The sequence below is a fragment of the Leishmania martiniquensis genome, chromosome 2 (assembly GCF_017916325.1).
Source record: "Leishmania martiniquensis isolate LSCM1 chromosome 2, whole genome shotgun sequence".
NCBI lineage: Eukaryota > Euglenozoa > Kinetoplastea > Trypanosomatida > Trypanosomatidae > Leishmania > Leishmania martiniquensis.
This window is the reverse complement of record NC_090137.1, coordinates 218,297-240,159: the sequence shown is the minus strand read 5'-3', so window position 1 is coordinate 240,159 and position 21,863 is coordinate 218,297. Positions and strand designations below refer to the sequence as shown.

The 21,863-nt window shown below is 65.8% G+C and overlaps 4 protein-coding genes across 4 annotated transcripts; all 4 read left to right on the top strand.

Annotated features, from left to right (window-relative positions):
* Positions 1-1,758: 1,758 nt before the first annotated feature.
* LSCM1_08267 (uncharacterized protein) lies at positions 1,759-5,142 on the top strand (the record flags this gene model as incomplete). Its single annotated transcript, XM_067325602.1, has 1 exon — positions 1,759-5,142. One exon carries the CDS (start codon positions 1,759-1,761, stop codon positions 5,140-5,142), a length of 3,384 nt encoding a protein of 1,127 aa, XP_067181629.1.
* Positions 5,143-6,019: 877 nt separating this feature from the next.
* Positions 6,020-6,610, top strand: LSCM1_08266 (uncharacterized protein; the record flags this gene model as incomplete). The annotated part of the gene is made up of 1 exon (XM_067325601.1): positions 6,020-6,610. One exon carries the CDS (start codon positions 6,020-6,022, stop codon positions 6,608-6,610), a length of 591 nt encoding a protein of 196 aa, XP_067181628.1.
* Positions 6,611-8,962: 2,352 nt separating this feature from the next.
* LSCM1_08265 (uncharacterized protein) lies at positions 8,963-18,685 on the top strand (the record flags this gene model as incomplete). Its single annotated transcript, XM_067325600.1, has 1 exon — positions 8,963-18,685. One exon carries the CDS (start codon positions 8,963-8,965, stop codon positions 18,683-18,685), a length of 9,723 nt encoding a protein of 3,240 aa, XP_067181627.1.
* Positions 18,686-19,879: 1,194 nt separating this feature from the next.
* On the top strand, positions 19,880-20,722 carry LSCM1_08264 (uncharacterized protein; the record flags this gene model as incomplete). The annotated part of the gene is made up of 1 exon (XM_067325599.1): positions 19,880-20,722. The coding sequence occupies one exon, from the start codon at positions 19,880-19,882 to the stop codon at positions 20,720-20,722; it is 843 nt and encodes a 280-aa protein (XP_067181626.1).
* Positions 20,723-21,863: the final 1,141 nt, after the last annotated feature.

Below are 21,863 nucleotides of genomic sequence, written 5' to 3'. Positions count from 1 at the left end.
TGGCGCAGATGTCCAAGGCAGCTGGGACTACCCCGTATTGCACGCCAGGAAGACCGGCACCCAGGCCTCACGACCAGCTACGGTGCTGGTGAGTGCATCCGCTATGCGGTGGCCTACACGGCTGAGGGGCTGCTCGTGCACAGGCTAGGGCGCGTTTGAGGCCCCACAAGCGGCTATCCCCGATGGCGAGCAGGATGAGGGTCGTTCATGGGCATCGGCGGCAGCTCCACGAACGATGGCGCGCACACCGCGCCACCAGCGCACTTGTCACCCTCGCCTCCATGCGCGCGTTGCGTGGCGGAGGTGTGCGTTATCTGCGACGCGGACAACGCGCTTTGTGGGCCCAAACGGCGCGACGTACACATTCGGACTGCAGAAGGATGCCCCGCCGTGCACCGCTGCTTCGGCATTGCCTGTCGCCGCTGCGGACACACCTCCTGGTGAGGCGCATGCAGGTGATGCTGCTGCAGAGTCGCCTGAGAAGGCGGCAGTCGACGTTGTTACGCCTGCCGAGCAGCAGCAGGGCTCGCTAGCGGCAGACACGCGGCATGCTGCCACGAGCGTCGTGGCGAGCGTGCGGCGGCCTACGAGCCAATGTGCCGCGGGAAAGGCCAGGCAGACGGCCGCTGGTGCGGATGAGGGAGAGGTCGGGGTGGGGGCGGCGTCGGCCTCGGCGCTGGCGGATCTGCTGCACCGCCGAGACGGTGGGGGTGCGGGAGGAGGGAGGCATCGGCAGGTTTTATCGCTACTTCTTGCAGGCGGGCTGCGTACCCGGGGCGGACATGGGTGGCGGTCCGCGCGGTTGGTACGCGAGACCCAACGAGTAGCGTGGCTGCTGGAGATGTGCACGGTAGCCAACGCGTACCGCCTGTGGCACCACTAGTGCGATGACATCAGGGGGAGGCCGAGGTGGGGTGGAGAGAGCGACGTTGGTGCCGCTGCATCACCGACGTGGTGATTGTGTGTGACCGCTGCTGTTTCGACAGCCGCGCACACACCTCCAAAGGCTCCGTGACACCGGAACTTCACGATGCAGTCGACGACAACGCAGACACCGCACGCCTTCAGGCGTATGCGCAGGACTTGACGCAGTCGTCGGCAGCTCGGTGCGCGTGTGGCGCCTTTCCTTGCGCGCATTGGAGGGGTGGAGGGGAGGGGGACTTGCGAGGCGCGATGACATTGCTCTCAGCGTACTGTGCACCGCGTGCGACGGCATTACCACTTACCCTGACCCTGCTCCCTGCGCCGGTAGCGATGCAGCAGTCGTGCGCGTGCGCCATGCCAGCGGTGACACACCTGCTGGAGGAGTCTGTGGCACGCATGGCAAGCGCTCGCGTGAGAAGCGCGAAAGGGTATACAAAGCGCGAGCACAGTTGTTTGTAGCTGCGCACCTGAGGCCCTGTGCTTTCCCCCTCTCCTCAGTGTGCCGTGGCGTCTCGGAGGATCGACAACAGCTCACCTCGGCAACGAAACCACCCCACGACCGCTTTTCCAAGCCTCTCTTGTCTTCTCCACATGCTCACACGCACACGCTCTCTCTATCTCGCAGGCTTGTCTGCTGCACATAAACGCCCCCCATCCCCCCGCATTAGAATCAAGACAGTCCATCGGCAGAGTCGCACGCAGGCGAGCTGCATCGCCAGCACGCGCGCCCACCGACAGGGGCATGACAGGCCCCTCTGCTCACGCCCCCTGGACGCTCTCCCTCTCTTCGAGGTTTAGCGCTCATGGTGAGGTGCCGTTTCACAACGAACGCCGATGCGTCGACTGCAGCGCCACAGTATCGCTGCGGCTTCTGCGCGCGGGCGCTGGTTAACCAGCAGTACCCACCGCTGTCTCCGCGGCCTTCAGGAGGACTCGACCGAAATCGCGTCGCGCTGCTGTCGTCAGCGCCGCTCTGTGCGTGAGGGCGGAAAGCCTTCGAGCAGTATTCTGCGGGGCAACACGTCACCGCCAAGACGTCGAGGATGCACTGCTGCGGAAGCGCGTGGGATGAAGGCCACTAGGGCAGCGATCACTGACGTGGACGTGGATGTGACCGTGACATGCAGCTCACTCATGAGTGAGTTGCAGCGTCTGTTTCCTTGGAGCGTCGCGTACCGCCTGTGGCGACAGCGACAAGGGCAGGCGTCTGCAGCTTCCGCTGGGTCAGGTCTGTCCTCGACGGCAGCGCAGAGTGACGGCTGCGTTCGATCAAAGCCTCTCACCACTGACGCGGGGCATGACTGGCGGCGGCTGTTTCTCGTGCGCTACGAGCCTCATGCGGCGCTGCTCTCTGCCACGCCCATGGGGCCGAGGGTCAGTGCTGCAGGGCGCTGCGGCGGATTCGCTCCTGCTGCCGGAAGTCGAGGGGAGAGGCGGTGCAGTGAATGTAGCCGACGCAGCGAGGCGGGCATCTGTGGGGCTCCGCTGAAGGTGGCAACGGCCTCAGAGAGCGCGTGCGAAAGCCGTGCGGTGCAGCTGTGGTGGGAGGTGCTGCGGTCCGCATTCATCGGGTGCATGGAGTCTTCTTGCCCGGCCTCCGAGTCGCAGGGGGGCGATTCATCACACGCCGCGCTGCAGGAGGCGGCGAACATGTCCATGGCTGGCCGACCGTGCCGCGGCAAGGGTGCACGGATGCCCGCACCAGGGACGCTGGGCAGCTGGACGACACTCGGCACTGGCGAGGGTGTTCGGGCCAATACATCCGCTGCGCGTTTCGAAGGGTTGTCGGCCGCCCCGCTGCCGCCTCCGCTCTTCACATGGACTACGCCTCCCACGTACGAGCTCTATCATCTTAGTGAGTACGCCCATCACCCGAGAAGCGGCGCAGCTTCGCATGCCGATTCATCTCCGGCGCAACCGACGGAGCCAGCGGATACGTTCCTCGAGCACCGACGCCGGCGTAGCGACATCGTACACCGACTGCGCCGTGTGGGGCGCCTGCACGCCATACCGGGCCTGCCACAGCTTCCTCCGTTGCTGCTGAGCCGTAAGCGCGACGTGCCCTCCGCGGAGACGCTCGATGCGGCTGTGGGGTGCGTCGAGAGTGGAAGGCAGCGCTCCGCACACGGAACGCTGACAGGCGTGGACGAAGCTGACGAGGCACGCAGCATAGAGGGTGACGCTGGCTCGTCTGTCGAGCAGGAGGACGTGCTGAGCGGCACGGTCTGCTCCCTGCATGACTACTGCCAGTTTCTCAGCGGGGAGGGTCATCTCGCGGGGGATGAGGCTGCCGATGGTGCGGAGGGGGCAGAGCATCAGTTGCCGCCGAAGGGCCAGCTCACCACAGGCTCGCCCGCCTCCAGTGGCGGGGTCGCAGACGTGTTTCTTTCAGCATCCGACGGTGCCTCCAGCGCTGCTGGTGCAGCCGCGGCTGCTTCATCAGCACGACCCCCTATCAACACAGAAGCCCCTGCAACCGTGTTCCGTTTCGCGCCGCCGCTGTCGCGAGCTGCGAGTCAGACAGGCCGTGGGATCAGCGCGACTAATGCATCGGAGCGCTGGGGTTCGCTGGCAGATGACGGCGGATGCGAATCGAACCTCTCAGGGCTCGATGGACAGCGACAGCGGTTGTGCAGCAAAGGCGGGGCTGCGACCGCCGGTATCCGTCCGCGACAGATCTGCGAAGACGTCGGCCACAGTTTCTGGAACCGCATCGAACCCAACGCGTTCCTGAATGAAATGCTGCGGGCTCGCCGCCGCGCCCAAGAACCCAGGAGCATTACTGCCGCCACCTCTGAGTTTCCTCAGGTACCTCGGCAGCGCGTGCACACCGTGACGCCTGTCTCCAAGCGTCAGCAGCAAGCAGCGCGTACTCGACATGAACGCGCCGCTGCGACGACAGACGTGGGGATGTCGCCTCTTCCATCGGCGCCTTGTGCCGCCTCTTCTCTAATGGCGTCAGACACCCCGGAGGCAGGCTACTCGGCCACAGCGCTCTCTGCATCGCACGGCGTCGGCGTTCTACTAGCACACCAGCACGAGTGGATCTCCTTCAGCGTCCTCTTTCACGCGCACGCGGTGCAGCCGCCCGACACATCCACAGTGTCCGCTGCAAGGCTCGCCTCTGACCGCAGCCTCAGCCTTTCGCACCTTTACTGCTTTTCGCAACCACCGTGCCGCCTCTCCACCGAGGAGCTGGAGGCGTGGGTGCACGCGGCACGAAGGCGGCGACGCGAGTGCGAGCGGGTGCATAAGCGGTGCTGTGGCCGTCGCCGGCGCCGCGATGACCGCCCCGAAGGAGGGACGGAGGTCAGCGATCGCTCTCCGCCTGGCTCGGCACCTTTACCGCTCCGTCACCGTACGACCGCGCAGACTCACCGGACTGTGCCGCGACCCAGCAGCGGCGCAGAGCCCTCTCGTTGTGCGACGGGCACAGCCCGAGAGCCTTCCGCATCCCGCTCAGCATTCGCTGCGCCGCCGACGCCGAGCCCACGCACGTGGCTTGTGTATGTGCACCCCGACGTGTCGCTGCAAACTTTACCGCGGCTGTGGGGCTGCGTGTTTGGCGAGGATGCGCCAAGCAGCCTCAGCGGCGGAAGGGAGAGGGAAGGGGGCGCCTGCGAGGCGGCGTGGGATGCGGCCGGTCGAAATGAGGCGGATGACGATGACGAAGAGGAGGTGGGAAGGGTTGAGCGCGGTGACCAGGTTGGCCACGAACACGTGACACCCACTTATTTCCATGTGGCTGTGGCGCGCAAACGGCGACGGCAGGCGGGCGAGGTAGAGATGCTGTGTCGCTATCTTCTGCTGACGCCGCCGCTGCTGAGCAACGCGGCAGACGCGTTGGGTGCTGACCAGGCGCAAGTCCCCGTCGGTTCGCGGGCACACTCTCGCGGCCGTCTGAACACGGAGGCGTCAGCGAAAGCCACCGCTGCTGTTACCGTTTCGGTGCTTCCCACGGCGGCCCCGCGGGCATCTGCAGCCGCACCGCCACGACTGCCCGCCCCGGTTGCGGGATCGCCGCACGGAGGAGAACCCCAACTGTATCAGTTGCGTGCGCTTGGGTGCGCGCTCGCGATATCGCCGCTGCCACGCAGCGTAGACCTGCTAAAGCGGCGCGGCTGGCTGACAAAGCCGTTCGTGCTGGCGGAGGAAATGAGGTACGGCCGCGTGGTCAAGTATGGTCTCGCAGAGCTGACTGCGCCACGCATCTTGTGACGCTAGTCGCCGCCGTTGCTGTCCCCCTCGCCCTCCCCTCCATCCCCCCTCTCTCTCTCTGCAGACAGACAAGAGGGCAGTTTACCTCCCCTTTTACCCACCGCCCTCATCACGGTCCGGCAGATCGAAGCGTGAACGGGTGCGCAGCCGCTGAGTGGGATAGAGAGAGGGGAGGGGAGGGCAATGAAAGTGAAGGGGACGCGCATGCACGCCGACTCCCCTCCTCTCCTCTCCCCATCATTGAGCTCACTCTGAGCTTTCGCAAACACTCTGCGTGGTGCGCGCTCTCTCGACTGGGTGCCGTTCCACTGCTGCTTCTGCTACCGCGCTGCTACAAGACACACACACACACACACGCTTACTGGCAGAGAGAGAGAGACACCACTCGTGCTCACTGACTTGCACGGATGCATCTCTTTATCTGTATATGTGTATGTATATATATGTGTGTGTGTGTGCTGTGGCCTCGGAAAAAAAACGCAAGGATGCGTACACAGGACAGATAATGGAAAGGGAAGGCGGACGCCGCCGTGCTGCATTGGCGAGCGCTGCTGCGGCGCTTTCATCGGCCCCTCTGCTCCCGCCCTTACGATGTTGTTCCTCCGCCCAAACCGCGAGTGCGATCTCGCGCCTCTTCCTCTTCGCTTCTGGCGCCGCAGTCAAGGATGCGCATGCTGTGTGGCGCTCGGCGTCGACAGACGCTTGCGCGCATGCCCGTCATGCTTGTGCTCTTGACCTCACGCATCACGCTTCACGCCCTCTTCCCTTCCCTCGACACGCTCTCGTCCTTTTCCTGATCGCAGCCAGAAGCGCATCGCAACCCCGCACCCTCACACTAATCCAGCTGCCACCTCTCCACACACACGTGCGCATCACCATGGCTGCTGGGAAGTCGTCGAAGCGCGTGAAGCTGCGCACAAAGGCGGAGCGGAGGCAGCGAACGCAGCAAGCGACTGACGAATACGCGACGCCGCCGAACGGCTCCGCGCCCTCTGCGCCCCCGCGCGATAGCGCAGGTGAGGCGGTGGCGGCGGACCGCCAAGTCGCCCTGCGTATCCGTGATGCGCTGCAGCAGCTCCGGGGCCGCACCGGACGTGAGCCGACGGCGAAGGTGAGCGGTGCCGGCGGTGTCCGCCGCGCGCGCGGCAGCGGTGGCGCGACGCGACAGCCGGTGAAAAGCGCGAAGAAGGACGCACCGTCATCGCAGCGCACCACGGCGCTTCGGCGGGCGACGGTGCTGGAGCGGCGCCGACGCTTGCAACCGAAGCTGTCCGCCGCAGAGGAGCGCATGGCCGCAGCGCAGGAGGAGCTGCAGCTTTTTGATACGGTGCAAACTGTGCCAGAGTATGCGGCGAACCCGTTCGCTGCAGTTATGCAGCACCTGTCTGACACGATGGATGTCCTGCAACCGCAGACGCCGGATGTGGGCCGGGCAGAGCGCGTTGTTGGTGCGGGCCACCGGCGCTGAGAGGCAGCCTGAGTGCGGTCGTGTGTGGGTGTGCTGACCTCCGCGGCCACGTCGCACAGCGGCTGTCATACTGCCCGTCTGCCGCTCTCCCGTGCACGAGTGAGGCGCGCATTTCTCTTCCTAAACGGTTTCAAGCTGAATAATATTCAGCGCCGTGTGCCACGATCAAAGGCAGTCCTTGTCGGGTGTGGCGGTGAAGGAGTGACCGCCGTAGTGGTGGTGATGGGGGGGACACGAGGGCCAGCTGGCGGTGCGCAAGGTCGCCTTCCGCCGAGATGCGCACGTGCCAACACGCGCAGGGTGGCGCAAGGCACGCGCACCGGATGAGATACACAATACACACACACACTGACATGCCGTTGGTCTGAGTGCAGCCGCGGTAGCTGCAGGTCAGCACATGCTGCTTACACGCGCAACGTGGGTAACGAAGGGATGTAAGCGAGAGGGAATAGTTCTGATGAGGTGGGCGGGAGGTCGTCACCAGTGCGTCATACCGCCCTTCCCCCATCTTGGGAGGAGGGGGGACGTGAATGTGTGCGCATTCCTGCATGTGGGGCGTGCGAATCCGAGGCGGGCGCGGGAGGAGGGAGGAGGGAGGAGGGGGCTGACTCACGTGGACGCAGCAGCCGGCATGAGCGGCTCTCCTCTTGGGCGCCACCCATGATTTGACAGCGACCAGTTGCCACCCTCCCCCTCCCTCCCCCTCCTTCGTCGATGCTTCGCCTCGCGCGCTCGCGCGGCTGCTGCTCGTGTTGCACAGGGAGCACCTTCGCGGCTCTTCGTGCCGCTGGCTTTGCTTGGATGCCTCTACGGCGTCGGTGTGAGCAGGCGCGCGCGCTGGCGTGTGTGTGCGTGTGTGTACTTGGGCGGATCGTACCCATGCCCGTTGCGGGTGCTCACCTTCCTCCCCCTCCTCCCCCCCGCACACTTTCTCTGTCTCTCTCTCTCTCTGCATGGCGCCCCTCGACGGCGCATTCGCCTCTCAGTACTTTCGCCGGCATGTGCTGCCGTGCACCTGCGCATACACATATCAAAGGCGCGCCGCGCTCATCTTCTCTTCCCATCATCAGTCTGTAGACCGACGCACACGCAGCTCCGGTAGCAGGCTGCAAGACACGTCGCCGTAGAAGCGGTTCATGAGGACACCGCGACGCACCGGCCCATTCGCACATACGCAAATCCGTGTGCGTAGCTGCGTGCACACCTTTAGGATCCGTCGCGGCCTCCATCGTTGATACCGAGCCCCCCCTCCCTCCCACCGACACACCGCCGTCTCGCGCACCCGCTCCTGTCGACATCAGCCGCAGCATTGATACCAACGCGTATACGCATATATATATATGTGTGTGTGAGTGAGTGAGTCCGTGCGTGCCCTCTCCTTTCCTGCTCGCTCGGCTCGCTTCTTGCACGGCATTGTGGCAGGGCCATTGAGCACGCCTTCGCGTCGCCTCCTCTTGCAGCGGGTGGTGCATGGGCGGGTGGATATGCACCTGTCCAGCCGCTACTGCCGCTGCTGCTTCGTGCATATCTCTGTTGCGCGTGTAGTGAAAGGGTGGGGGGAGGCAGAAAAAAAGGTGTGCGCCGTCGTGTGCCTGCCGTATTTTCTTCTCAATCGATTTCGCCCTGCGTAAGTTCTTTGCTCTCTGCCTTCCCCCTCGCCGCTGTGGCTAACCCGTCCTCCCCAGCCGTCGCATCCGCGTGGCCGCACCTCCCCACGTCCACGTTGGCGTGGTCGTCGCTGTTGGGGCCACACACACACACACACGGCGTCTCTACACGGCGCTCCCGCATTCGCCCAGCGGTTAGCGACGCACCCAAATGACCTCTGCGGCGTCCTCCTCCTCCACGAGGTTATGCATCGGCTCCTATCCAGCGCCCTTGCCTCCCCCTGACGACAGCATCGCCGCTCCGTCCGGCGCCGTACCAGTCGACTACTCCGTCTCTCAGCCGCCTGCTCCTGCTCGTGAGACGGCCCCTGACCCCTGGCCCCTCGTGCTGGGAGGCACTGGCGGCAGCAGTAGCCTCAGTGGGCCCTTCGATCCATTGGCGGTGGTAACCATGAGCCACGGGGGCCGACATCCTTATGGCTGTGACGCTGATGCTGCTGCTGTGCGCGGGTCATCGACACCAACAGGCTTCTTCGCTGCGGCCAATCAGCAGAGTTCGTGCCTGCGACATCACGGGCGAGCCCACAGTGGATCTCGATCGGTGAAGGCGGCGGATGGTGCAGCGCGGAGGCCGCGCGTGCCAGCGGTGTTTCCCTCCTCATTTTCGTTGCCCTCAACCTTACCCGCGCACTCGCTGTGCTGCACCGCCTCATCAGCAGCGGTGCCCACTGCGTGGCCACCATCCATGAGTTTCATGACGAATGTGGGCGCCAGAACGGCGGCCATCGGCGTGGGCGCGGAGGCCGCTGCGGCAGCTGAGGTGTTTGCCAATGAGCAACGGCAGCCGCGGCTGCCGCAGTGCCGCCTCGCAGCGCGCAGTGATGTTCCAGCAGATGCCGCAGCGGTGGTGGACGGCTTCGCGGTGGGGGCCGTCACGGAGGACGACCGAAGTCACCGCCAACATCGTCCCTGCAGGTCAACGGGCCCCTTCATCCGCGCTGCCCGCGCGTGGCAGCAGAGGCCGCCGCCTGCGGAGAGTGGCGGGTACCCATTCAGCGGTTACGTGGAGCCGTCGACTCGCCTGAGCGTGCGACACTCTCACGGCGATTCTGCAACCTCTGTGTGCGGCACGGACAGGAGTGTTGCGCCCGACACCCTTCTCATGCGCTGCGGAGACGAGGGGAGAGTCGCGCCGGAATCCGTGCGCGTTCACTGCGAGGCAGACGGCACCACCGGTGCTGTCGCCGGCGATTGCGCGAAGTTGTCGAGCGGCAACACTGCCCACCCGTCTCGCATGCCTGACTTTGTTGACTTGGACGCCATCGATGACGCGGTTGCCGCGATGGCATCCGTGACAGTGGCCACGGGCGCGGCAGCACAACTGGAAGGCGATGGCGCAGCGGCGCAGTCCAACTCATCTTCTCTTCCAACCTTATCGAAAGAGCTGCAGCGTACCCTACCACCATCCGCGGTCATCACCGCCGACGACCATGATGGACGGCGTAGGCAGCAGGCGATGATGCGCATGCCTCCATCACAGTCATTCGAGAAGGTATGCACAGAGACCGTAGACACAGCGCAGCAGCGCTGCCCATCACCTGCCGCCCGACGCACATACTGTAACCTTTCAGACGGGTGCTCAAGCTTGCTTTGCGAGGCAGGCGGTTCGAGGGCACTGCCCGCGACGGCAACGCCGGGGAGGCCGCATGCAGACATCCCATCCTTCGCGCCGCTGCCGGCTGGCGCCTGTGCGCGTGGCAAGGGCGGCGGTGGAAGGCTCGCAGACACAGGGATGGGCTGCACCCGCGGCGGCGGAACTCTTCCGTTTGTCGCGGCTGACTCGTCGTCGTCGTTGTCCCCTCCTCCGGCAGAGAGCTCATCACCATCGCCGTTGACCGCCTCGCTGATGCAGCACATTCATGGCAATCCTTCGGCACCTATGGCCACAGCGCCGCACCTCCGGGCGTATCCATTCCCGCGAGCGCCAGGGACAACGACCTCCGCCGCGACGATGACGGCACACCCGGCACCTACAGCACTTTCTCCGCGAGAAGGAAGGACGCCGCGGCGACTCGCCACCCGACCAGCCGAGGGCTCAGACTTCTTTGAACTGAAGCTTCCCGCCACTGCGCCGGCTGAGACGGCGGCACTGCAGGGCTGCTCTCCCCGCACGCCGAGAAGCCACCGCGCGTCACATTTGCTCGCACAAGTGCGCGTCGCCCTCATCGACGCACAGAGTGTGCGTGGCCACCTGGGCGAGCTAAGGGCGCTGCTTCCCAAGCACTGCACGAGCTCAGTGGCGGCGACATTGGTGCCGGACGCCAACGCTGGAGCGCGCAGCGACGAGGCGGGGGAGGTGGACGGGGTGCTTGAGGGCAGCGACGGCTCCGCCGGTATTGTGGGCTGCACGACAGCCACAGGCCCGTCGAAGCTCTCTCTGCACAGGGCGTTAAGAGAGGGCAAGGCTGATGACATCGGCAGCGGTGGCCGACTCCGAGCGAGCGGCGAAAGCTGCAGCGGTGCCAGCAGCACTCCTCATGCTCGCGCAAGCCCTGGGAGGGTTTCCTCACGAGTACAGCCTTCGCCGGGCTTGCACCGCAACAACGGTGTCATTGATGGTGATGGTGATGGCGAGCAATGGCTAGCGGCGACGTTCAACGTGAGAGGTCTCTACACCTCGTCGCTAAACGGCTACCGGTATCAGCGGCTGACGCGGCTGACGGAGCAGCACCTCAAGTCGCTGTGGCTTGCCATCAGCGCCGTCGCCAAGTCGGTGTGCGGCGCCACGGTGGAGCAGTGCGTGCAGATGGACCTCGCCCAGGGCCCGGCGCGGGGGGATGCGGAGGTGCTGCCCTCGCTCCTCCGGGCCGCGCTGCAGCCGCTCGCTTCTCCTCCGGTGACCTCCTTGCCGGCCTCACGTGACCCATGGGCGCCAGGCGGCGCTGCCGTCTCTGCGCAAGGAGTGCAGGTGACTGAGCTGAGGAGGGCGCCCTCTTGTACCTTGAAGCGATCATCAGCAGCCGGCCCCCCCAACCCTGGGCACTCTTGCCGGTCGTCCGAGGACCCACGGGCAGCACCACTCACAGAGGGCAAAGCGGTCGAGGCGGCGGCGCAGCGGCTGCCCAACACCAAGAGAGGCGACCAGCCGTCGACCCGCCACTTCGATTCACAATGCCGATCTCTCGACGAGGCGGCGCCGCTGGACAGCGTCTCGGCCGGCGGTGGCGCGGGCGCTCCTGCGTCCCTGTCTGCACACCCCATTTTCCTGACTACTGCTGCGAACAGCTCGGCCGTCACATGCACGCTCCGAGAAGAGGGTGCGAGTGCCAATTCCGGCTCTTCCACCGTAGCCTCCACCTCGCAGACGACGGCCACAAGGGTGCCTGTGAATACGAGCACCGCTGCGGCACCTTGCATCTACTCGGACCGCTACCACAGCAGCAGCAGCAACTATAGCAGTCGCCACCACAGCGCCACATCGCCGATGACGTCGCCGAAGTGGTCGAACACGTCTACAACAGGCACCGTCTACGTCCACAGCGCGCGGAGGAGTCCCAGCTGCGCTGCAGCGGTGAGCAGTGAATTGAACGACGTTCGCAGCAGCAGTAGGAACCGCATGCACGATTCCTCGTGCGGGGGCTCTAGCGCTCGCGACGGTGGCGGTGGTAACGTGGCTGGTGCAGCTGGCAGTGCGTTCTCAGGCTTGTCGAGGCCGGTGACCCCAACGGAAGTCCCGAAAGCTCCGACGAGCGGCGGAGGACAGCCATCGTACACGCTGCCTTCCACCCTCCTCCTCCAACTATCGCCGCAGCAGCCGCGAGGTCTCTCGTCCCCGTCGGCGCCACCCGCGTCGATAGGTGGCGCCACCCCTTCCATCGGACCTGAGTCACTGCCGATAGCACCGCTTACCCACTTACACCTCCCGCTGCATCCACCACTCTCCTGCGGCTGCAATGCTTCCGCTTCCGCTCCGCTCACCGCGCTGCCTCACCACACCTGTTCTCGCTCGTGGAACTCGGAGGGCAACGGTGCCCTCACTACCCCCACTAGCGGCAGTGCTAATTGCCCCCTTGCCGGTTGGACGCCAGGGCCCACGTGGGTGCTACCGCCGCCGTCGCCTGCACCACCACCCCCCTCGGCGGCTGATGAGAGTGGTGCCGCACAAGCCGCAGGGAGTGCAGCGTCTAAGTGTTCTGTCGGGGCACCGGCAGTGCCCAGTGTGTGGCCCGGACGGTGCGGTGCAGCGGGCGTCCGGGCTGGTGCGGCCACGCCCGCTGAAAAGGGGCCCTGCACGCACTTTTCAGGCGCGGCGCCCACCACGCCCTCAGCCTCGCCGCCTGGCCTGGGGTCGGTGCACTCGCTGCCGGCTGCCGTGCCGACCCGTCCTGTCCAGGCATCGCTCCTCAAGGTGGGGCGAGGGAAGGTGACTGCCGACGTTACGCCCGACGGGGACGCCGACGAGCGCGTCAGCGGTGCAGGGCTTGCTGCAGCAGCTGCTACTGCGGTGCCGGCGGCAGGGCTCGCGCCCTTCACGACGAACGGCAGCAGTGAGGAAGTGAAGGGTGAAGCTGCCCCTCTGCTCCTGTGCCCGGCATCGACGCCGTGGACGCGAGAGCACATGGACATGCGGACCGCGACCAACACAGCGCTGGCAGCCAGCACGAGGGCGTCATCGTCCGTTACCGAGAAGGAACTACCGGTCGGCGGCAGCGCGGGCGGCAGCAGCCGTAGCAGCGGCGATACGAGCTCCGGCCTTCTATCGAGCAGCGCCTCTCGACGGCAGCGGCAGCTGCAACACGCGCTTTCGCTGCTTTTACCTGCCGACGGCCACCGATGCGACGTGCGCCTCCATAGTGACCAGCCGCGTGCCCGTGCTTCAACGGAAGCAGAAAGGGGGAAGGCAAGGAGAGCTGCGTTTCCCACTGGCACGGCACAGGCGTTGCCGACGTCGCAGCAGCGTCACGCGAGAGGGGAAGGTGAGCCGAACAAGCGCTGGGGCGCACAAGCGCTGCCGTTTCTGCGGTCCTCGCTACTGCTGCTTGAAACAACGCCGGCGCCCTCAGTGGCAGCGTCGCCAGCGGCATCTGCTGTCTCTGCAGAGGGGCAGCAGGAAGTGGACGATGATGGCGAAGGCGACGATGCCAACGCTGCTGCGCAGGTGTCTGGCCGGCTGCTCGCGCAAGCACACGCGGTGGCAGAGGGGCCAACCGCAGGCAGAATGCCTTACGGCGATGGCGGTGGCGGCGCCGGCGCGGTGGAGCGGAACGACGAGGCGGGTGTGTGTTTGGGGTCCCCTATGGCTCGCCGGTCGTCAGGCTCGTTGCCTTCGCCGCGGCCACAGGGACCGGGCGACCATGACGTGACTTCCGTGGATGCGCCTCCGCACGCGCCCTCTGCGGCGAGCTCGTCATTGTCGTACACAACGATCTCCGCTTCCACAGCGGAGGCCACCTCAGCCGTCGTGACGGCGATGGCAGTTGCAGGGGCGCGTGTGCCGCTTTCCGCTCCCGCAGTAGCGCCGCCTGCACTCCTGCGAGCAGAGCCATGTCCCTGGCAGCGAGGCGATGGCAGAGTCTTCACACACTCTGTGCTCACCTCCGATCTCCGTCTTGATGCCGACATGTGCGACGAGGGCGCGAGCTGGGCTGTGAAGCGAAGCAGAAGCGGCAGCAGTGACAGTGGCGGCAACGGTGCCGCAGGCAGGGCCTCGCACACCCCGCAACGGGGGGCCATGCCAAGGGACCAGGCGCAGCACCGGCCACTTCACGCGGCACCGTCACCGGTGAGGTGGGACCTTTCCCTGACGTCAACGTCGGCTACCGCGTCGCTGGCAATGCACTCGCCCGAAAGCACGGATGCGCTGCCGACTCGAGCGGAAGACCAGGAGAGAGAACGCAACACCATCAGCGCTGCCTCGCTGCCGGGCCATCGCCGCAGCCCTGTGATGGGCACGCACGAGGCACTCCCGTGCTCCTCTTCACCAACGGTGACTGAGTCAGCGCAGGTGAACAAGGCTCGCGGTGTTCCGGCTACTGAGGCGGAGTGGTGCGAGGCAGACGCTTCGGTGACGCAGGTCGGGGGAGGGGCCTCTGTTGCCGACGCCTCTAGCTCCCTGGCCTCTTTCCTCTCCCCGCTGTCGTGCTCGACGCGTGGCGGCAGGCACGTCGGCACCGTCATTGACCTGCCGGCAGGGACAGCTGCTGCGCTTCACCAGAATCAAAGCGCGGCTTCAACCGCTCTTGTGCAGCCGCCAGACATCTCGCACGCGGTCGCGCGCACACACAGGCCCGCCAGTGAGGATCGTGGTGAGTCAATCGAGGCTGAGAATCTGGATGACGCCGTGGACGAGGCCGCTGTCGGCGAAGGCGAGGATGGTCGTGATCTGCTCCCTGTGGACGCGAACAGCGACGCACGCGACTGGACGAGCTCACCTCGGTGTGTGCCTGTGCATCAACATGCGTGGCAGCGACAGCAGTGCCACCCGCACCCCCTGATGCAGACGTGGTCGGGCGTCCTCACGTTTAGCACCCCACGGCATTCTGCTGCGACGATGAGCTCGATACGGACGACCATCGCGAGCATGACCCTGAGTGCCAGCGTGGCGGCGCTTGGGTCTCAGCGGAGCGGGTCCTCAGCGCGGACATCTGACACCTCGACGGCGCTGGCGTCCGTCGCCGAGGCCCTTCTGGGAATCGGTACAGTGGGCGGTGCCGGCAGCGGCGCCTCCGGTGGCGGACCCGGCGCCCATGCCGGGGCGGCTGTTGCTTCCCTAGGGACAAAGGCGATCGCCCCAGCAGCCGTAGAGTCCACCGCCGCTGCTGCTGCTGCTTTCACGGTCACAATGGTTACATCCGCCACTGCAGCCGCTGGCAGCTCCTCTTGGACTCCGAACAGCACCATCACGCTGAGTAGCACCTCGGCGTCCGTGGCGGGATCGACGTCCCCATCAACGGCCCTTGGCACCACCGCGTCTAGCGCGGCGTCCGATTCGCTGAGTTCTGAGCGATACAGCAGTGCTGGCGGAGGGGTGGCAGCGGAGGCGGCCCACGTGCCGCCAGCAGGTCGGGAGGAGGGAGGTGCGTCCGTGGGGTGGCGCAGTGCGAAGGCGCCATTGCTGCCACCGACAGCGGCCCCAGCTGCCATTTCCGCGGCTGGCGGTGGCAGCAATGGCGCCGCATGCGACGCAGATTTCGATGGGTTCGCGCTGGACGCAGCGACGTTCGACTCAGCACCGGACTTCGCGGCGAGCAGGCCGCGCGTGCGGAGTGAACGAAAGCCCCTACCGCTTCTCCCACCGCCACAAAACTACTCGTGCCTGCTGCCTGAGGTGCCCTCGCCGCGCCTGCGTGATGGCGGCGGCGTCTGCGAGGAAGACGAGGACGACGCTGACACGGCCGGCGACGCGCGATACACCGTCTCCTCTGCCCTGCCAGGTGCCGACTTCGACTCTGAGCGTGATGAGTGCCACTGCGCTGCTTCACCCGTCCGTGGAGGAAGCGATGTCCCCTCGAGCGTTGAAATACCTCGCTGTGGTGAGGCGAAGGACACCGGCTGCGCATACAGCGACCGTAGCGTCGAGGATCGCGGCGCGATCACCACGCCCACAGACTCGCCCCCACCGCATCACAACGGCGGCAAGGTGAACGTGGGGGTGCGCCTAATGCGCTCACCACTCGGGAGTTCCCCGCGCGGGGAACTGGCATTGACTGCCGTTGCCGCTTCCGCTGCTGTCACCGCTGCCGGTGTGCCAGGCCAACAGGGCACAGCGAACGGGTACAGCGGCGACGGCAGCAGTCGCAGCGGCAGAGGCACGGCCAACTCGCACGCTGCGGGAGAGGCGGCGCCGCGATTGCAGTCAGGGGAGACCATTCAGCTTTCCGTGGACGCCTCGCGCACCGCCGCCACGGATGCGTGTGGGGCCGGCGGCGCCAGCAGCCCCTATGCCGCTGTGTTGCTGAGGGCAGCGGTGACGCAAGCGCCGGGGGCCGACACGCACGAGAGGGACGAGGATACGTGCACGTCAGAGCTCCGCACTGCGCCTGCCGACGTCTCGACGCGCGCTTGCAGCCCTCCGGCTAGTCGCCCTTCCGCCTTCGTCAGCTCATCTCCGACAGCGACGACCGCGACTGCGATGCCAGGTTCGGGGGCCTCGGCGAACGAGGGGAACGAGGCCGTGCGCGCCATCAGCTGCACCCACAGCGGTGGCAGCGTTTCCAGCGCGCTATCATCGCCGCCACTGTGCACCACGAACACGTCTGCTGCTTCACGCTCGCTTCCCGTTGTGAGCTATTCCCCGCTTCAGCAGCGCGGCGCCACTGGGAGCACCGCGAGCGGTGCTGCACGCATGACCGCAGCGGCGGCAGCGGCGACGCAACCAACAGCAGGGGTCGGAGCAGCCGTTGCGGCGGTGACGACGGCGTCGATGGCGAGCGAGCGCGCGCAAGCCGGTCGCAGGGTGAGCCCGCTTCACCACCCCTTCATAGAGGTTAGTGCTCTGGGTCAGGGCAACGTGACAGCGAGTAGTAACCACAACAGCAATCGGGACGGTTCGGGCTGCCATCTCTCTCAGTGTGAGACCACCTTGCCGGCAGCCGTGCCTGAGGGGCGCGCGCCAAACCATTTCTCTGGTGAGGCAGCGCTTGGCCAGCCTTTGTGGAGCGAAGGCATCCACGTGGAACCTCCGGATACCGGGGTGGCTGGGGGCCCAGCGCTCTTGCCACCATCGGAGGCGCCGCAGGAGCAGCGGCCGCCGATCCGCGGCAATGCTCGTCACGAGGACGTTGTGGCCGGCTTGACCACATCTCTGCTGGATCTGCGGCTGCAGCCGGGGTCCACATCAGCAGGGTGCTGCCCGAGTAGTGGCGGCGGGCCGACACGGGGCTGCGAGTGTCGTGTGCGGCAGGTATTCACGGAGCGGAAGGGAAGCGTTGGCGATGCCTCGGGTGGTGGTGCTGCGGATGCGGGTGTCGGCGGAGGCGATGCCATCCATCAGGCAGCTCCGGGGGAAGAAGAGGAGGGTGCGCGAGCGCAGATGACGACGACAGCTGCGCGCATCGCTTCGTGGCCGCCAGCGATGCCACGCCCTTCAGAGCGGCAGACCTCACGGCCTGCCCCGATAGCGACTTGGCTGGTGCCAGTGAGAGTGAAGGATAGTCGGGGAGCGGAGACGCTGCAGGGTGGTGACTTGGGCGCCGATCCTGTCGTTTCTGACGCAGCGCGAACCGCGTCAGTCGCGTCCTTCGCCGACGGCGGTGCGAGGGATAAAACCAACCGTGTGGGTGCCGACGACGCCGTGAACACCTTCGTAGGTGAGGGCGAGTCACGCGCCGCTTCGGAGCGCTGCAGTCGCTGCTCAGGCACAGGTAAAGGGGTCAGCGTGGCCGCTGCGCCGACATCACCAGCGCAGGCCTCGTCCGACTCGATGCCGTACGGGGCGAAGGACACGGCAGCAGCGATGGTGGCGCTGGCGAGAGAGCCCGCTGACAAGGAGCCGGCAGGTGAGACGACGGCTAGCCGCTTGGCCGCAGCAGCTCCAACAGCGTCCTTGCGCACATCGCCTCCATCGCCATCGTTGTGTATTGCTGAGGTTCCTTCCGCTCTTCTTGGTTGCTCGCGCGAGGGGCCGTCGAGGTGTCTGTCACCCGCGTCGCCCTCTTCCGCACCGGTGGGCTGCATCAACGGTGACGGTGTTGCCGTGCCGCGCTCAGCGGAGACGGAGAAGAAGAGTCGGAATGGCAGTCATGCTGTAGATGCAGGCGCCGTGATCCGTGACGCTGCCCCTGACAGTGAAGGTGCTCTGCTGATCGCGCCTCGACCTCTGGCGAGGACGCCGTCGCCCTCGGCACGAGGCACGCTGGGCAGCGACACGGTTGTCACCCAGCTTCCCTCGCAGGCGGCGGGTCGCACGGCGCCAGAGCGGGCACCTTCCACAAACGTGTGCAAGTCGCGCGAGCGGCCAACACGGCCGGTGCCGCCAACGCTGCTCCTGATCCCAACCTACTACCTCGCTCAGTGCGAAGACGGTCTTGCGGACGTCGCCGGCAACACCCGCGGATGGCATGCGGCGACATCAGCCTTCTTCTCAGAGGCGGTGGCCACCGCCGCCGCGCCGGGTCGGACACACAGCACATGGGGCGGCCCTACGAGGAGGGCGTCTGACCTGTACGCACCTGTGTCCATGCTGGCAAGGCACCGCGCACAAGAGCGTGCACGGTACCGCGTCGCAAGGCCGGGCGTCGCCGCCGCTCCGCCTTACATGCCAGCCACAACGGCGTACACCCCATTGTCGGCTTCGGCGACCCCGGTGCTGCCGTCACATGCCGATGTGACTGCCGATGACTCCGAGGGCGCAGCCGCGACTCCGACTTCGCCACCCGGCACGCTGGCCAGCTTCACGCACAACGATCGCCTCTTGGCGCTCATGAAGCGCGCTTTGCGGCTCGCTGGGGGCGACGGTGGCACCTGCTGAGGGCAAGGCAGGCGGCAGGGGCGGTGCGGTGCAGAGAGAGGGTGTGTGTGTCAGTGTGTGCGGAGAGGCTGCTGTGCATCTTTGCCGCTCGCTCGTCAAGCGCCGGCCACACGTGCTTCGTCGTCCTGTGAGCGGCTCGAAAAGATCGGGAGGAGAGCGCGGAGGGACAGAGCCGACCTCTTTTGTTACACCTGCCAGGGCGGATCCATCGAGTTGCCCCTTGAGGCGCCCCCACACACCCGCCACACACACATACACACCACACACGCGCGACTGTTGGCGGGACCTCTTTTCCCCCCTCCCCTCTTCATGCTGCCATCCTATGGGATAGGGGGCTGAGAAGGAGGGCCGCTATGGCACTTGCGTCTGCACATGAGCGTTTCGTTTTCGCCCTTGCGTAACAGACGCGCGCCGCACCTGCACCGATATGCCGCCGGCGTACGCGGCCCCAAACGTCAGACACGCACACCCGCGCCGAGGCCATCGACAAAGACCCGAGCCTGAAGACGCCCCCCAAAAAAAAAAACGGCGCTCTCGCTCTACTACTGGCAGAGGAGCGGTCACTGCGGACGGTCGCGGCCAGCGTAACGCCGCGCCTTTCCCACTGCAGGGCCGTGGTGGCGACACATGCGCAGGCTCGTACCATACCGGGCGAGCACTCTCTCTTTTCAAAGGATTTCGCGTACGACACGGGGAAGGAGGGAGGGAGGGTGCGGAAGGAGAGCTGCGTCTCTCTGTGCCCATGTGCCTGATATGCACTGCCGCCTCCACTGCATCACACCTTCCCCTCCCCCCTCTCCGCGGACGCCTTCCACATCCTGCAGGGGCCTTCCCTTACTCCTCGCACACCATGCCCATGCCATCTCCCTCTTCCGGCTCGCAGGCCTGCGCTCGCACGTTGACGTGCACGGGCCTTCCACCTCCTTTGCACGACTCCTCTCTCCTACCCACCCCCCTCCCCCTTTCCTGCATGGCTGACACGCCGCTCTCCTCGCTTATACACATGCATCATCATCACCATCACCACCACCATTGCCACCTATAACGGCTGCGGTGCGGCAGGAAGTTTCCACCGCTGTCAACGTGCTTCTTCAACGCCCCCTCTCCTCCCCTTCTCCCTCCCTTCCTCCCAACCCCATCCTCCAGCGACGCATTTCACGCCAGTCATCAGCTTCCCCCCCGCGCGCGTCCACGATGAAGGCCTACTCCACCCCCGCCCTCTTCAAGGATTACAATAAATCCACGAAGGACTTGCTGACGAAGAACTTCCCTGCCGCGGACAAATGGACCCTCGAGTGCAAATACAGCGGCCCCAAGGACACCTTCTTCATCAACCCCCAGGCCAACTCGGATGGCCACATCTCTGCCGATATCGAATACGTCGCGGCGTGCAACGGCGGCGTGAAGGTCACCGTGACCCCTGACATCATCCGTGAGATCAAGGGTACGGCCCACTATACGATCAATGGCCACAAGGTCGAGGCGACTCTTCACCGCATCCAGGACAAGCTCCGCTACGAGATCTGTCACGAGACATGCGTGGTCCTGTCGAAGCACGCGAGCATCAACGAGAAGATCACGCCGGATCACGTGGAGCTGGGGATGGGGATCGACGTGGCGCCGAACTGCCAGGTCGGCTGCGGCGCCGTCTACAACATTGGCGCGAACGACTGCAACTGGAGCGCCGGCTGCCGCTACGCGGACAAGGGCTTCGAGGTGTCGATCTGCACGAGCCGCTTGAAGACATACCACACAAGTCTCAGCGCCCCGTGCTCCTTCGTGCTACTCGGCAACAGGTGCACCGTGCGCGGCGCCCTCGAGGTGGAATGCGGGCGTGGCCGCGGCGACAAGGGTGCCGCGGTCACCGCGGGGGTCGAGTCCACGTGCCCGGTGCTGCCGGCCAACACACTCAAGGCGCGCATGAACCGCGATGGGAAGTGGGCGGTCGCATACATCGCGCGCATGGCGGACAACTGGACGGCGTGCGTGTCAATAAACGAGCAGAAGAAGTGCGGCGTCCAGCTGACGCACTCGTAGGCGTGGAAGCGCGCGCGTGCGCGGCTGACGGGTTCTCTCTCTCTTTCTCTATAAAAAGATGCCGGAGAAGCAAAGAGGGGGAGGGGGGCAGAGGGTGATGGGCTCAAGGAGAGGTGCAGAGAGGAGGTGTGGGTCGGGGGTGGGGTGGAGGGACGCTAAACCTCATGGCTGCCGTGCCGTGTAGGCCCCCAGGTACCGGGCTCGACGAGAGAGAGGAGAGGGTGAGGGCGGCGAAGAGGCGAGCCAAGCGAGAGAGGTGTGTGTCCGTGTGTGTGCTCGCCGAGACGTTGTCGCTCGGCTGATCTCTCTCCCTGTGCCTCCGATCGCACCCGTGCACGCTGCCGGCTGGTGTCGCTTCTAGGCGTCGACAGCGGCGCGTCTGCGTCGAGGTGCCGTGGTTGCCCACCTCCCCCCTTCCGCCTTTCTGTGAAGGGTGCGATGGGTGTGGTGTGCGGGGAGGAGGGCACACGTGCCAGGTACCTCCCGTGCCTTCTCGCCGTCTGCGCACGCTGACACAAGTCTGAAACGGTCGAGTCGGCAATACTGCACCCGAAACAGAAACGTTTCGAACGGAGGGGTCACGGCTCCTTCACCGTCGTCGCAGTCCCCTTCGAACCCCTCCACGTCTCACCCTACACGATAGGCCGATCCACTCAGCGGTCGACGCATCGACGGGGCTGCAGGCCCCAGGGGAGGGTAAGGGGAGGAGAACAGAGGAGAGGAGAGGGGAGGGCACCGGAGGAGTAGGCCACATGAGCATGCGGCGGCTTAGCGCGTAGACGGTGCGCGGAGATCCCCGTCGACCCCCAACAACGCCAAACGAAAGGGACAGAGGCGCCTCCCGTTGCTCTTCGTTTTCAGTTCTCCTCACCCATTCGCTGTGCGTCGGCTCTCCCCGTCTCCGGTGGCCTCAGCTGCCCCCCTCCTCCCTCCTCCCCTTTTCTTGTGACGCGTGCGTGTGCATCATCTCAGCCGTCCGCAAACCTCCGCCCGAGACAGGCACAGGGACAGACTGTTGGCCTCCCCCCTCCTCCCCTCTTCCCTTCCTCATACAAGGAGAAGGCTCGTGGAACGGCCCCTTTTTCTTTTTTTTTCGGGCCTTTCGTCACGCCCCCTCCTCTCCCCCACCCCCTCCTCGTCT